The following is a 14,076-nucleotide window of genomic DNA, read 5'->3' as shown; positions in this document are numbered from 1 at the left end:
GTAAAAATATTTCTGGAATGGATCCAGATTAATAATAGCTGATATTGATGGAAATTTTTTGATCATCTTCTGCAACTGTTCACGCTATACCCTTTCTAAAATGCAGCAACAAAATGTGTTATTTGTGAGTTTATATCACCAAGAGTACTGCACTACATGAACATTGAGTTAAAATGCAAATCAACAGGTAAGAGAATAGGAATGCATCAGTGTCGATGTGTCAGCGATCAGAGACTAACAACAATCGTACCGACTCTCATAATCATCTGAGACAAGGTCTATGTTATTAAACACCATCAAAATTCAAAACAAAATAATTATAAAATGTAGGCCAACCAACCTCTTGCAAACATTCAATAACTTTGCTCATGTAGTTTACTTGGCAGCCGTAAGGCTTGTATGGGAAATCAATTTCCACTCCCCGTACCTTGATCACTGGCATGGTTGAACGGTGAGTCTAAAATACTACATTTTGTTGAAAAAGTATTCGACTTTAAATTCTACAAAGTAACAAAAGCAAACGATCATGAGCAAATGCTTATTTTTTTCACAATTTGCGCCATTTGTCTTCGTTAGTACTTAGTACTCAGTCTTCTCAGGACGGGCACTGAACTCATGCTTAACCTGGATGGTAGAATAACTTGTAAAATAGCGGTAAAGTCTGTAATCTAAGAGCTAAACGCTAGCTTAAAGTCGAGTAAACCTCAAATACATCTTATGCATAATGACGTATCAAGCCGTGACGCCTGCAGAGAATTCTTGCTTTAGTAGTCACTGCAAAAATTCAAACTTACTATGCTATCATAAATTATACTGATATATATTTATTAAAATTTATATATCTTACATATTCATAATTTCATGCACTTGACAACTATTTACAATTATGTTTGCAATTGATCTTACACAGACATTTGCACAGCCAGTTCTCTAAACTAGTTTAATAATGCTCCTTTACTCTCCTGCAATCACAGTCAGACCATTGGTCTTATAATGCACTAGAGACTTCTCAGCAGAATACTCTCAGACGATTCATAGGTAATTGTTGACACTTGCCGTAACTTTCTGGTTGATCAAAGCAGCTCTCTGCCAGTGGCTGCCACATGGTTATGTTAGCTTTCTCCGGAATGGTGCAGGTCAGGTGAATGTCCAACTTCGATTGATCGACCATTGAAGGAGGAGAGTACCAAAAAGAACAATTGGCACTAGGATGATTCACCAATTACCGAGAACATGAATAAGTTCATTGCTTTATAAGTTCAGAGCATTAGCTTAGTTCGTCAACACTGTTTGCAAATATGTTCTTCCTACTGGCCACCAATCAGATGTCTTATTTGATGGCAGAATGGTATGACAGGATATTCAGTTTGGCGTTCGTGGTTCCGGGTTCGCGAAAACGGAGCTGGCTCCGGGTTCGCGAACCGGTTTCATACAAACCGATGTGGCCGCTTCGCTTTTAATGGAAATCGAAAAATTTAAAAAGGCTTTTTTTCTTTGTTATATTGTTAAGAACATGGCCGAAAATGAGAGTTTTATTTCATTTCATTTGCTCGCAATAGCTCCGTAAAGTTGGCTAATTTTTGCACAAAGTTGACTGGTCAGCGGCATGGGCGACGGCATGGCTTTATAAAAGTTCGATTTACTAGCTTAGCTTTTTGTAAAAACTAAAAGATGGCCATTCGAGAGAAAGCCTGACTTATGAGAATATCTAGACTTTTAACCTTCTTCTAGCTTGCGAAATCACGACAGGCAACTTGTTTAAAGTCTAGCCGTTTGATTTCATGCATGTACCCGTGACATAAATGTAATCCCTTCGCGAAGGCAACTAACCCGGTTTCTGCAAATTTTTGTTTTTCCACATAAATTTTTCCACATATGATCAATGTCAATGTAAATGTCATATGATCAATATAACAATTGATCATATGACATTTACATTGACATTGATCATATGACATTTACAGTTCAATAAACCTATGTGGAAAAACGCAGTAACCGGGCTACGGTTGCCTTCGCGAAGGGATCCGGATTAAATTTATGTCACGGGTGCGTGCATGAAATCAGACTTTACAGAAGTTGCCTGTCGTGTTTTCGCAAGCTAGAAGTATAAGGATATTCTCATAAGCTGTCTCTCGAATGGCCATCTTTGAGTTTTTACAAAAACTCGTCGTAAAGCTAGTAAATCGAACTTTTATAAAGAAGCCGCTGACCAGTCAACTTTGCGCCAACTTTAAAAAAAGCCAACTTTACGGAGCTACTAAATAAGACTCTCATTTTCAGCCATGTTCTTAAGAATATATATATAACAAAGAAAAATTAAGGCCCTTTTTAAATTTTTCGATTTCCAAAGCGAAGCGGCCACATCGGCTTGTATGAAAACTAACCACTCCAGCTCCGTTTTCGCGAACCCGGAGCCACAAGCCTGGAGCCGAATATCCTGTCATCAGAATGGTAACTACTGGTCGCAATGGCTGGCCGGCTCATCGACAGTGATCGGCCATTCCTGGTAATTTTCTTCCATAGACGTCTCCAACAATTCCTGACTGTTTATCTGGGATTGGTTCGATGACTGGCCAACAGATAACTGGCCACTGATTGTTGGCGATTTGCTTCCAGGTGATTGGTGAAGAGCCTGGAATGACGTTTGTTTTGCCATCACAATGGCAGAGACGTCGTATGAACCACGACGTCTGTGGAAAATACGACGGAAAAAGGATGACAGTCGTTCAGTGAATGAACGCTTTACTCGCAACCTTGAAGAGAATAAAACATAATTTCTATGATTGTTGCTATAGACCCCTAATCCTGATGATTTGAAGAATATTGTCATGCTAATAGACACAGCAAAACCACTTTCACAACTACACAGCCTTGTTTCAAAACGTAAACGATTAGACAGAATTACAAATAACGTTGCAAAGGCTTCGCAACCAGCAAAGGTGGATAGTAACAAACATCAAATGCATGATTTAACAACTCAGTACTCAACATCAGTAAAGCACGTTTACATCGTCGCTGCGACCGCTGACCAGGAACCTAGGCATATTGTTGCACTATTTCGGCATCACACCGTCTCCGAAATACATATTGATATTAGTTGAAGGTGAAGTTACTCACCAGGAGTGCTTTGCAACTTTCTTTATACTTGGTCGGGCCGCTGGGTCCATGCTAAATAATTTTCTCATTAGGTCTTGCAAATCTACAAATAAAAAATTGGAATACAAAATCCTGGATGGCCTTGTCATATATATGAGAAAAACGAAAAACAACAAGCAAGATCTAAATATTCTTAGCAACAACGGTTGGTGTGATTGATATGCATTCCAACTTCAAAAGGGAATTCGGGAATATATGTATGAATACTGATCTCTATATTTTCCGGCTTTCTCTAACCTGTTATAATTTCATTAATTTAACTCACCTTCAGATAAATCATCCAGTTTTGGCGGTCCTGAGATAACATCTGCAAATGTTGTGTAATCCGTAAAAGGTGGTTCGCCGTGCAACATTTCATATATCATGACTCCAATAGACCGCACAGCTTCCTTGCAAGGATCATACAATTCATGCAGAATATATTCCGGAGGCATATTGTATGGAGTGCCTGAGGGAATAAAACATGTACAATGCAATTAACCAGTCTTTTGACTGATGAATGGAATAAAACTATTAAGCAATGACCGGAAAAGTTGAAATTTAAGAAAATGAGAAATATTACTGGGGTTGATAGTTTTACAAAAGATGAAACCTGACTAAAATTAAAGCCAGTATTTTGAAACCTGAAAAAGTAAATTTTCACAGGTTCGATCAAGGATTTTTAATAATATAGCTGATGAATTGCTACTTTGGAAGAGAAATTGGAAAGACAAATTTGTTTTATGATAAAACAATCTCACGCTAAAGGTGTGAACGTAATTTGGTGATTAAAACTCAGACAACAGAGATAACAACCTCGTACCCAGGGTCTTTTTACCTCCGCTCCAAGGCCCACGCTGGTACGAGGTTGCAGAGGTAAATTATTCATGACATTCCAGGAAAGTTTACTCACCACAGAATGCGTCAACTAGGTTGCCAGGTTTATTATAGCCCGCAAATCCAAAATCAAGCAACTTGATTTCACCAGTATCAAAATCATAAAGGATGTTCTCCAATTTCAGATCACGATGAACGATGTTCTTCTTGGACATCGCCAATACAACGTTGACCAACTTCTTCATGCATTGTTGAGTTTCATCCTCGGTGAAGAAACCTCCTACGTCCCACATGAGGCTTCGGAGATCTTTGCAATGAGTCGGTCTTTCGCAAATGATCACAAATTCCTCAGATGATAAAGACTGATAATGATAGAACTTGATGACATTTGAATGATCTTTCATCTTCTTCAGGAAATACACTTCACTTGGTACATCACCGAGGTCTTTATCCTGTTAAAGAACAATTGTAGGAGAATTCGATATCGTTGTTTAGCAAACGAAGGACAACTGTTCGATAGGGTGTCCGAGTACAGTACCCGTTTCTGTCCGCTGTTTCAAAAGTGATGGACAATGCGAAAATGATTACTTTTCTTCATGCTACACAAATCTTTGATACAATCAAAGAACCATTGCTGATTTCACGAAAATTTAGGTAACTTAAATTAATTTTGGATTCAGCCTGGAAATTAGATACCTCTTTGATTCAAAATGGTAATTCAACGTCGTCATGAGTGGAAACGGAAAACAAAATTAATCATTTAATATGTTTGCAACACTCAATTTTCACGGACTGTAAGCTATATCATCTCCTATGCCCAAAACTTCAACCTCGTGGAGTTTCTACGACCTTACTGTTACTCACCTTGCGATACTCACGAACCGTTTTATAATCTACAAATTTCAGGGCGACCTAAGAAAAGAAAAAAATTAACCACTTACATCGATGGTTTTCCTGAAAAAATCAAATGACTGACAACTTAAAAAGATTTGGGTATCTTACTTCATATCAGAAGCATGGAGCAATATGGCAAAAATGCCGAGGAATGTTTGTTTTTAGGAAGGAGAGACATTTGTAAGAATTACCGGTGTTTTTTTAGTTCCTTTTATGGCATAACCCTTGAAAACTCCACCAAATCCACCTTCGCCAATCAAGCCATTTTCGATATAGTATTAAATCACACCTGAAAGTCAAAAGCAATTGCTTGTTAATACAAAATAACTAAAGAAATATGTAAAGTAAAATGGATTTTAGAATAAAAAAACAAATGCTAAAAAAATAGGTTCGTGATTTCTATAACGTTAGAATCGACTTGCCTTTTGACTTGCAAACTTCAACAAGGTTTTCCCCATCGACAACTCTAGTGACGCGTGGCACATTTGAAGGTTGGGAAGGTTTGACTTGGCTTTCTTTCATGATTTTCCACTTGATGAGTTTTTCTTTCAAAATGTTACGCTTTCTCTTCACGTCATAGATGCTTAAAAATATAAATTGAACATTTTTTTTTATATCTAAATTGAAGAGTGTAATGGGAATATTTTAACAAATACAGCTGTTGTTAACTTGTTTGTTTACTTTACGGACTGCATGTAGCTACACCATCTTAAATTATCAATAAATACCGCGCCTACCTTTCATTTGTGCTATCTGGAATTGCAGTTGAGCAAGATTGAAGCTATAAACATAAAGAATATCGTTATGGATTAGTGAGTTGACTTGTGTGTGATTATTTCAATTTAATTGCATTGGTATCAAAATATTATTGAACAAAAATTTGTTAAAGTGAAAAGTACTGAAGTTTGCCGATCTTTAATTGTTATTTTTTATAAAGTTTATCTTCGAAAAAAGTTTTGGAATGTAAGCTGCTCATTTCTTACCATTTGTTGAGACGACTGTGAGATTTGGAAGAGTTCACCGACAGAATGTTGGCTTCTACTGTGCATTAATGAAAATAAAGAATATTTAGTTGAAGAATGAAAGATGAAGAATATCGCATTTAGAAATTGCTGCCCTATTTTTTACTACCTACTTGTCGGTACAAACATGAAGCTAAATGTTTGTCGACGTATTTAATAAAGGGTGACCAGAAATATTGCGCTAAAGATAGGCGCAAACAGGGGCGTGTTTTAAAGGCTGGCGCACACTTCGCTACTTAGTCAATGATTTTCCCCCAACTTAGCAATTTTCCGCGGCCATTAAGTAGCCCCACTAAATTCGCCTTGGAAAACGCATCATATATAAAACCCTCAAACTAGCACTTTAAAGACTGAAATCGTAGATAAATAAAATCTTACCAATCCCAGGAATACTCCATGTCAAAGAAGCGTAAAAACTGAAATAGTAAATTTCAAACAAACACTGCATCAGTTGTGTCATATTCAGATGAACGAGCAATGTTAAGCGGATAGCAGCTCAATACGAGAGAGTTGGATTTATCAGTTTCAAAGTCTGGTTAAGTAGAGACTTGAACTGACTTCTCAAGCTCAAACAGCAAAAACGCGCCTTTGAAATAATAACATGTGTCATTTCAATATCTCATAACCATACTACTTCCTAGAATATTCATTCAGGGACTTTAAAACATCGATTAGGGTAATTTCCTTTGTTTCGAATCATGAATTATATTAAGAATAATTTAGAGTACAACCTAAAATTATCCAACTGCTTAGGAGATCAATACGTGATAAAAAAACAAACTTATTTTTCAATTGATAATAAAAAAACTCTTTACCTCAGAATACTCCGAGACTTGAGACGCGTTTATGTAATCAAATGAACACTGGACACTACCAGCACTAAAAACGATATTTTGTATTAATGTAGGGGACTTGAAGTGGTAAAAGTCTGTAACCTCACCAAATAAAAGAACAGGTTTATATATTCAGAAGGTAAATCAATTACGTTTATTTAAGTCTTATATTACGTAATATATTAAGTTTTACTCATGCATCCCAAATTCAAGCCAGGAATAGTCGAGAAAAAAGTTGTTAGGTATCGTTGCCTTGTTAGAATTCAAACCTACGCCTTTGCGATGGCGACATTACCATCGTAAATACCCACTAACATTGCTTGCTCCTATGAGCTACCCGTGTAGCTTAATAGCAAGATCATTGCACCGGCGCGTCATAAAGAAGAAGGTTTGATTTCTGCCGAAGGCCATTTCTCACAGGCATCGGAAAGTTTGCTAATTTTTTTCTCCTACTGACACTAGAACAAATTCAGCATAAACTTAACATCTCCCCCTTGGCCTTGCGTTGAAAGATGAGGTTAGCTAAATGGGTAAGAAGCGCTTGTATGGTTTGTCATGACGCAAAGAATACCTTTTTATTATTATACTTTATAGTAAAATATTTCGTATTATTATCATCGTTATTTTTTCGTATAACAGATGAATAATATTTCCCCAAAATGAAGACAAACACGTGTCAATATAATAAAACATCCTTATGTTATAGCGAAGCTATGTAAATAAAGATCATACCTCAGAGATCTCTCAAACGTTTCTTCTTCAAACGAAAATACTGATTCCTCCTGTGAAAATTAGAACGTTTATAAGCTTATTAAAGTACTGCTTTAATTCCCGATTTTCAATTCATTCTTAAAATCACAGAACCGTCCACAAAAGAAAATAACTAATTCATACCTTATAGGAGATCCGAGAATCATTAGAATTCATATTCCTGGACAGAGGGGAAAGAAAAAATGCGTGAATAATGTTAAAAAGTTTTAAACAAAAATTCCCTTAAAGATCGAAGCGCAGTCTTAAACATCTAGAGAGCGAGAAACACGCAGAACGCAATTCTAGGCCATTCATACGCCTAAATGTAAAAATGTTATACAAGATGTATGAGAGTATTTTTAAACTTTGGCTTATTCATGCACCGTTTGAGCTAAATGCCTTTCGAACAACCGCTCCCAAAAAGTTTGCTAAATTTTTTGTCCTACTGACAGAAAAAAAAATTCCATATAAACTTAACATCTCCCCCTTGCGTTGAAAGATGAGGGTAGCTAAATGAGTAAGAAGCACTTGTATGGTTTGTCGTGACGCAAGGAATACCTTTTTATTATTATACTTTATAATAGAAAATTACGTATTATAATTATCGTTATTTTTTCGTATCACAGATGAATAATATTTCCAAAAAATGAAGACAAACACGTGTCAATATAATAAAACATCCTTATGTTATAGCTATACGCAATGTAAATAAAGATCATACCTCAGAGATGTCTCAAACGTTTCTTCTTCAAAAGAAAATACTGATTCCTCCTGTGAAAATTAGAACGTTTATAAGCTTATTAAATTACTGTTTTAATTCTCGATTTCCAATTCATTCTTAAAATCACAGAACCGTCCACAAAAGAAAATAACTAATTCATACCTTATAGGAGATGCGAGAATCATTAGAATTGATATTCCTGGACAGAGGGGAAAGAAAAAATGTATGAATAATGTTAAAAAGTTTTAAACAAAAATTCTCTTAAAGATCGAAGCGCAGTCTTAAACGTTTACAGAGTGAGAAACACGCAGAACCCAATTCTAGGCCATTAATACGCCTAAACGTAAAAAGGTTACACAAAAATTCTGATTACAAAGCCGTGAATTGACGTTGAACGGGCGTTTGGATTTACGCGCGCGTTTTTATTAGCGCATGCATTTACTTTGTTCGTTGCGCTGAGCTGCCGTATTTTTAGTATAGTTTTGATTTCCATTTCTCAAATCAAATCTCAAAACTTGTTTACGTTGTCACTTTCGACGGTGAACTAAATTCTCTACCTTCCGAAAAACAAACGGAACTGTGTAAACACTTTTCTCTGTTTATATTTTATAAATTAAGCCACTTGATAATACGCAAAATGAATTAAAACAAAAAATGTATGTAAACCACAATTAATTTTACACTAAACAATAAAATCTTTAATATACTTACATATTTTCTCGATAATTTCAATGTAGAATATTGAACAGCAATATAACAACGCCTTTGAAAACAATTTGCAATGAACTAACTTTGCGAAATGTGAACCTCTCGAAAAATTTCGACAAGTGAGCGGTCCTTTGTTGACGTAGATAATTAATACTTTTGCGCCCGTGAGTTTTGGTGAGCAAGCGAGACATTCAGTCAGCGTTCGCTATTTCCTCGTAATATGGAAAATGCTATAGTATAAATAAGTACATATAATTATTTTATGTAAGCACATATTTATGCTGAAGTATGCAATCTACAATCTTGTGGTAATGTACAACGATTTCTTAAGCCTCGTTGACTCTCATTTACACCAGAGCGTTCGAAAAGTGCCTATAACATACGTAGTGATTCTTTCCTCAAAGGCGATTTATCTTGAGCCATTTTAGCCGAACATCAGATTTACAGTCCTGTTCGTCGTTTTACATTACGCCACGAGTTGTTTAATTCAAAATTATAATGTATCTTCAGAATGTGTGCAAGGAAGAAGTTCTGTTTTAAAACATTCGCCGGGTTAATTGAACTTACTCAAGAAACCTTTTGCTCAGATTTCATATTTTTAGCTTTAGGAACCTATCTACAGGTCTGTACCAATTGTGGCTTTTTTTCCGGGGGAAATCGGCTTTAAAAGCAGTCAAATCGAAGAGTTGAGTCAAATACCTTTGCAACAATTAATAATTGTACGGCATGAATACAATGTCAGCGTTTTTCCTTTGTTTTCGTGACATGAAGTAAGGACAGCGACTGTAAAAATAATAAATATATCAAAACGATCAGACTCAAAACGACTTACACGCACTTGTCGCATTTATTGTCACCATTGTACAAGAATCATCTACAACAAGAGATACAGAAATTAACAATAAGTTCCTGTTTAAATGAGCTTGTTAGGCATGCAACAAAATGCAGGCCCGTTCTAGACGTCGCACTTTTTATTTTGCGAATTGAAAACAAAAACAGACTAAAGACTCTAGGTTCCGAACATGAATAGTTTGACGTCTGCGTACGGGCCTTATTATAGTTAATTAAAAGAAGACGGGTGTGATATTAAGCGCCTTTTTTGACTCATTCTTGGACCATATAAATTCATCACTCTAGTTAGATTGACAGGACACAAGTTAGTGGGGAAAGCCCTTAAATTTGAAGTGTCTCTTTGCAAGGGAATACCAAACAATCTCTGACGATACTGTATACGCCAATGGCAATGGCCGAATAACCAAATAAAAACATTTCTTAGTGGTAGTACCTCGTTCAAGCATATTATAGTAATGACACGTCTTTGATAACACTTTCGTACGTACTTATCGACCGTGCAAGAAAATGGGTACATGGTATGTATTTGAGCTACATAACTCCAACGAAGTCATTTACACTTGCCTTGGCCGTGTGCGTTTCTTGTTCAAGAACCTGGGGATGAATGCACAGCTGGACACGTGAACCTAGCACGCATACTTTGGGTCTGAAACAAAAATCAATAGAAAATGTGTAAGTTGCGAATGAGTTCTTGATGTGTAGATGATTTTTGGAACTAAATATTCCGGACCTTTACGGAGAAACGTGATACATTAGGAAGCTTCTCTAACATTTAATTAAGACGGTTAGAATATTTATCTAAATATGAGCTAGATAAGCAGGATATGCTCACATGTAAATAATCCAAGAACAAATTATAAATATGGCGGTGAATATATTGTGAAGTCAATAAATGTTATGAACGAGTATATTTTAGAAGACAAACATGTTGACTTATGGCAAAATTATCTTGCTTATTTGACGTCAGATCGTTTGATAAAAGGCTAAAGGCTAATTGTAGAAATCGGAAAGAAAATAAAGCGAACAAGTAAGAAAATCTTAGAAATTATACTTAAAATCTTTGACAATGTACTTTCTGAGCGCATGTAAAACACAATTGCTCATACTACATCATTTCTGTTGTTTGGTCATGTGATGAAAAAACGTGCAGCTATTGGTTCTTTGATTAATTATAGTGTCTAGCTCGCATTCTGATTCGTTCCTGAGTTCGGTACAGTTGCTCCATTTTGGCGCGAAATCGTAACATTCGCATTTAAGAACCGCCGTTGAGAAGTATATCAGGAGAATGTTTACTATTTATCCCTTGGTAAGAAATATAATATCAATAATACAGTTTCAACTGGGTTCCTTCGCCATTTTTACATTTTTTAGCCCGTTGTTTTATTGAAAATGTGAAATATTCCTAAACAAGTTCGAAATTCTAATTATTGAAAATGGCAACAAAATCTAAAAGCAACACATACGCCATTTTTTAGGTAAACATAATTAATTTTCATCAGATTATATGAAGATTCATGAAGATGTTGTTTTGAATTTGTGTTTTTTCTAACCTTTTACAGTAAGTTGTGTCTAGTTATTAAGGGCACAAATCACAATGTAAACAAAGTTATACGAAAGTTGAACGACTTCAGATTTACCTGTTGCGCTTGGAATTTTCGTTAAAAATCGTTCCGTGTATCAATTTCGAGACTTATTATGGGCTGTACAAAAGGATACCTGAACTATAGTTCTTGGTACTTTATTTTCATTAAAATTTAAGCAAATGCCTTTATGGACTTTATGCCCAGATAATAGGCAATTATGCATTCAAATCAGACTCAGATTTTACAATAGTTTACCTTCACTTCACTTTACATTTACCTTCACTTTCTTCTGACATCCAGCCATCAGCTGCTTGCCCAAGGTTTCTTTCTAAATAATCACAAAACTGGCCACTTGCTTTATTTTCTTGAACCTTCATACTCAGTTGCAAGCGAGCCACAAACGTGTCTCTCCAGGCCAGTGTTGCACAAAGTAAACATAATGTCTTTCCAGTTCCTGTTGGTGATTCTAAGATACCATTTTTACCCTAAAAATGCTAGGACGTTATTATCTGCAGAAAGCTGGCTATTTATGTTATAATGTATGGTGGTGGTATGGTGGGGTGAGCCACAATTAGGGGGTGAGACACATATAACACTAAAAGAAAAAAATACACAGCTTTTTAGTAATTGTTGATAACTTGACTCATATATTAATGACAAACTCAAAAATAATTTACATTAATGCAAAAGAACCCTTAACACCTGATGATATATTAATCATTAATTACATTTTAGCAACATTTAGTACAAAACTTTAAACTTTAAAGATGGAGGAGCAAAGGTAAGATATTATAACACAAGACAAATAAAATAGTAGACAAAAAACTTGATACAAAAAAAATCATTATATTTGGGTGAATTGCCAGATAATGTGCTGCTATAATTTTCAATTTTTTATTCTTGTGGCTAACTGTCATGTAAAATTCTTTTGTTTGTACAAAAGTCGAAATGATGGAAATTAGAGACCTGGATGTACAAGACATTAAGGGGCTGTTAAGTTTACCTGAGCCCTAGCAGAAGCGTCATGTCAGGGCTAGCCCAACCTGAATGGCTGTTTTTCACCTCTGTTTACAATCTAGATGTGGGGCTAGAATTTTGCATGTAAAGTTTACATGCAAAATTCTAGCCCCACATCTAGGGCTGAGTCTGGACGGCACATTTTGGCACCAAAAACAAAATGGCCGGCAAAAAAACACAAAATTGTTATTTTCACTATATCATTTAAAATATCTTTACTTTTCCTAATGATTTTTCAACAACATACCCTGTTGTTGCTTTGAAAAATTAATGAAGAAAGCCGGAACCGTCAAATAGTGTCATCCCTGACGTCAAATCTTTAGCTAGCTGGCCCTGTTACGTTTACATGGAAAATTTCCAGCCCTACCAGGTGAGATCTCGGGTAGTCAATAGCGAGATCTTGCCTGGTAGGGCTGGTCCTCCTCTAATGAAAACAAAATTTTTCTTTAGTATGGATTCATAGTAGCACGAGCTATTTTGCTTGGTAGGGCTAGCTAGCCTTCCCTATAGGGCTCATGTAAACAGCTAGCCCCTAAGTGATTTTTTAACAATATACATTGGCTGGTAAATCTGAAGATTTTTGTGTGGGTTAGTGCACCAGGAAGCAAAGTTGTGCAATGCAGACATTTTAAGGTGTTGGTCCTTTCTTTTCTAATTGCATGATTAATGGTTAACAAGGACTAAATTTACTGTAAAAATATTTCTGGAATGGATCCAGATTAATAATAGCTGATATTGATGAAAATTTTTTGATAATCTTCTGCAACTGTTCACGCTATACCCTTTCTAAAATGCAGCAACAAAATGTGTTATTTGTGGGATTATATCACCAAGAGTACTGCACTACATAAGCATTGGGTCAAAATGCAAATCAACAGATAAGAGAATAGGAATGCATTAGAGTCGATGTGTCAGCGATCAGAGACTAACAAAAATTGTACACAAGACTCTCATAATCATCTGAGACAAGGTCTATGTTAAACACCTTCAAAATTCAAAACAAAATGAAATGTAGGCCAACCAACCTCTTGCAAACATTCAATAACTTTGCTCATGTAGTTTACTTAGCAGTCGTAAGGCTTGTATGGGAAATCAATTTCAACTCCCCGTACCTCGATCACTGGCATGGTTGAATGGTGAATCTAAAATACTACATTTTGTTGCAAAAGTATTCGACTTTAAATTCTACAAAGTAACAAAAGCAAACGATCATGAGCAAATGCTTATTTTTTTCACAATTTGCGCCATTTGTCTTCGTTAGTACTCAGTCTTTTCAGGACGGGCACTGAACTCATGCTTAACCTGGATGGTTAAATAACTTGGCTGTAAAGTCTGTAATCTAAGAGCTAAAAGCTAGCTTTTAAAAACTCGAGTAAACCTGAAATAGATCTTATACATAATGACGTATCAAGCCGTGACGCCTGCAGAGAATTCTTGTTTTAGTAGTCACTGCGAAAAATTCAAACTTACAAGTTACAATGCCATCATATAATGATATATATTCATAATTTCATGCACTTGACAACTATTTACAATGATGTTTGCAATTGATCTTATACAAACATTTGCACAGCCTGTTCTCTAAACTAGTTCAATAATGCTCCTTTACTCTCCTGCAATTACAGTCAGACCATTGGCATTCGTCTTATAATGGCTGAGAGACTTCTCAGCAGAATACTCTCAGACGATTCATAGGTTATTGTTGACACTTTCTGGTTGATCAA

General features: G+C 35.8%; 2 protein-coding genes and 1 long non-coding RNA gene across 3 annotated transcripts; all 3 read right to left on the bottom strand.

Annotated features, from left to right (window-relative positions):
* Window positions 1–2,328: 2,328 nt before the first annotated feature.
* LOC114534689 (serine/threonine-protein kinase pim-2-like) lies at window positions 2,329–5,144 on the bottom strand. The gene is made up of 6 exons (XM_028556163.1): window positions 5,058–5,144; window positions 4,837–4,884; window positions 4,049–4,424; window positions 3,422–3,604; window positions 3,118–3,199; window positions 2,329–2,753 (listed from the first exon to the last, which is right to left on the bottom strand). The coding sequence occupies exons 3-6, from the start codon at window positions 4,374–4,376 to the stop codon at window positions 2,456–2,458; spliced, it is 891 nt and encodes a 296-aa protein (XP_028411964.1). The 5' UTR covers window positions 4,377–4,424; window positions 4,837–4,884; window positions 5,058–5,144; the 3' UTR covers window positions 2,329–2,455.
* A 121-nt stretch (window positions 5,145–5,265) lies between these two features.
* On the bottom strand, window positions 5,266–9,770 carry LOC114534661. The gene is made up of 10 exons (XM_028556134.1): window positions 8,904–9,770; window positions 8,355–8,391; window positions 8,193–8,242; window positions 7,616–7,652; window positions 7,454–7,503; window positions 6,704–6,767; window positions 6,267–6,304; window positions 5,850–5,907; window positions 5,604–5,647; window positions 5,266–5,449 (listed from the first exon to the last, which is right to left on the bottom strand). Coding segments are annotated over exons 1-10 (564 nt in total). The 5' UTR covers window positions 8,906–9,770.
* Window positions 9,771–10,316: 546 nt separating this feature from the next.
* Window positions 10,317–13,687, bottom strand: LOC114534679. Its single transcript, XR_003688153.1, has 3 exons — window positions 13,378–13,687; window positions 11,613–11,820; window positions 10,317–10,398 (listed from the first exon to the last, which is right to left on the bottom strand). It is a non-coding gene; the product is annotated as an uncharacterized LOC114534679 (long non-coding RNA).
* Between the last annotated feature and the right edge of the window lie 389 nt (window positions 13,688–14,076).

This window comes from Dendronephthya gigantea, unplaced genomic scaffold, assembly GCF_004324835.1.
Source record: "Dendronephthya gigantea isolate DGI-Jeju-01 unplaced genomic scaffold, DenGig_1.0 000104F, whole genome shotgun sequence".
NCBI lineage: Eukaryota > Metazoa > Cnidaria > Anthozoa > Malacalcyonacea > Nephtheidae > Dendronephthya > Dendronephthya gigantea.
The sequence above is the reverse complement of the archived record's forward strand: the minus strand, read 5'-3'. Positions and strand labels throughout refer to the sequence as shown.

Bases quoted from the DNA above. Each gene is read 5' to 3' on its own strand.
- LOC114534689 (XM_028556163.1), bottom strand. From the start codon at position 4,376: ATGAAAGATCATTCAAATGTCATCAAGTTCTATCATTATCAGTCTTTA. The intron at 3,605-4,048 runs GTGAGTAAACTT...TTATTCCCTCAG, and splicing joins CCTAGTTGACGCATTCTGTG to GCACTCCATACAATATGCCT. The intron at 3,200-3,421 runs GTGAGTTAAATT...TTTTATTTGTAG, and splicing joins ACTGGATGATTTATCTGAAG to ATTTGCAAGACCTAATGAGA.
- LOC114534661 (XM_028556134.1), bottom strand. The intron at 7,653-8,192 runs GTATGATCTTTA...CCCTCTGTCCAG, and splicing joins ACGTTTGAGACATCTCTGAG to GAATATGAATTCTAATGATT. The intron at 7,504-7,615 runs GTATGAATTAGT...TAATTTTCACAG, and splicing joins ATTCTCGGATCTCCTATAAG to GAGGAATCAGTATTTTCGTT.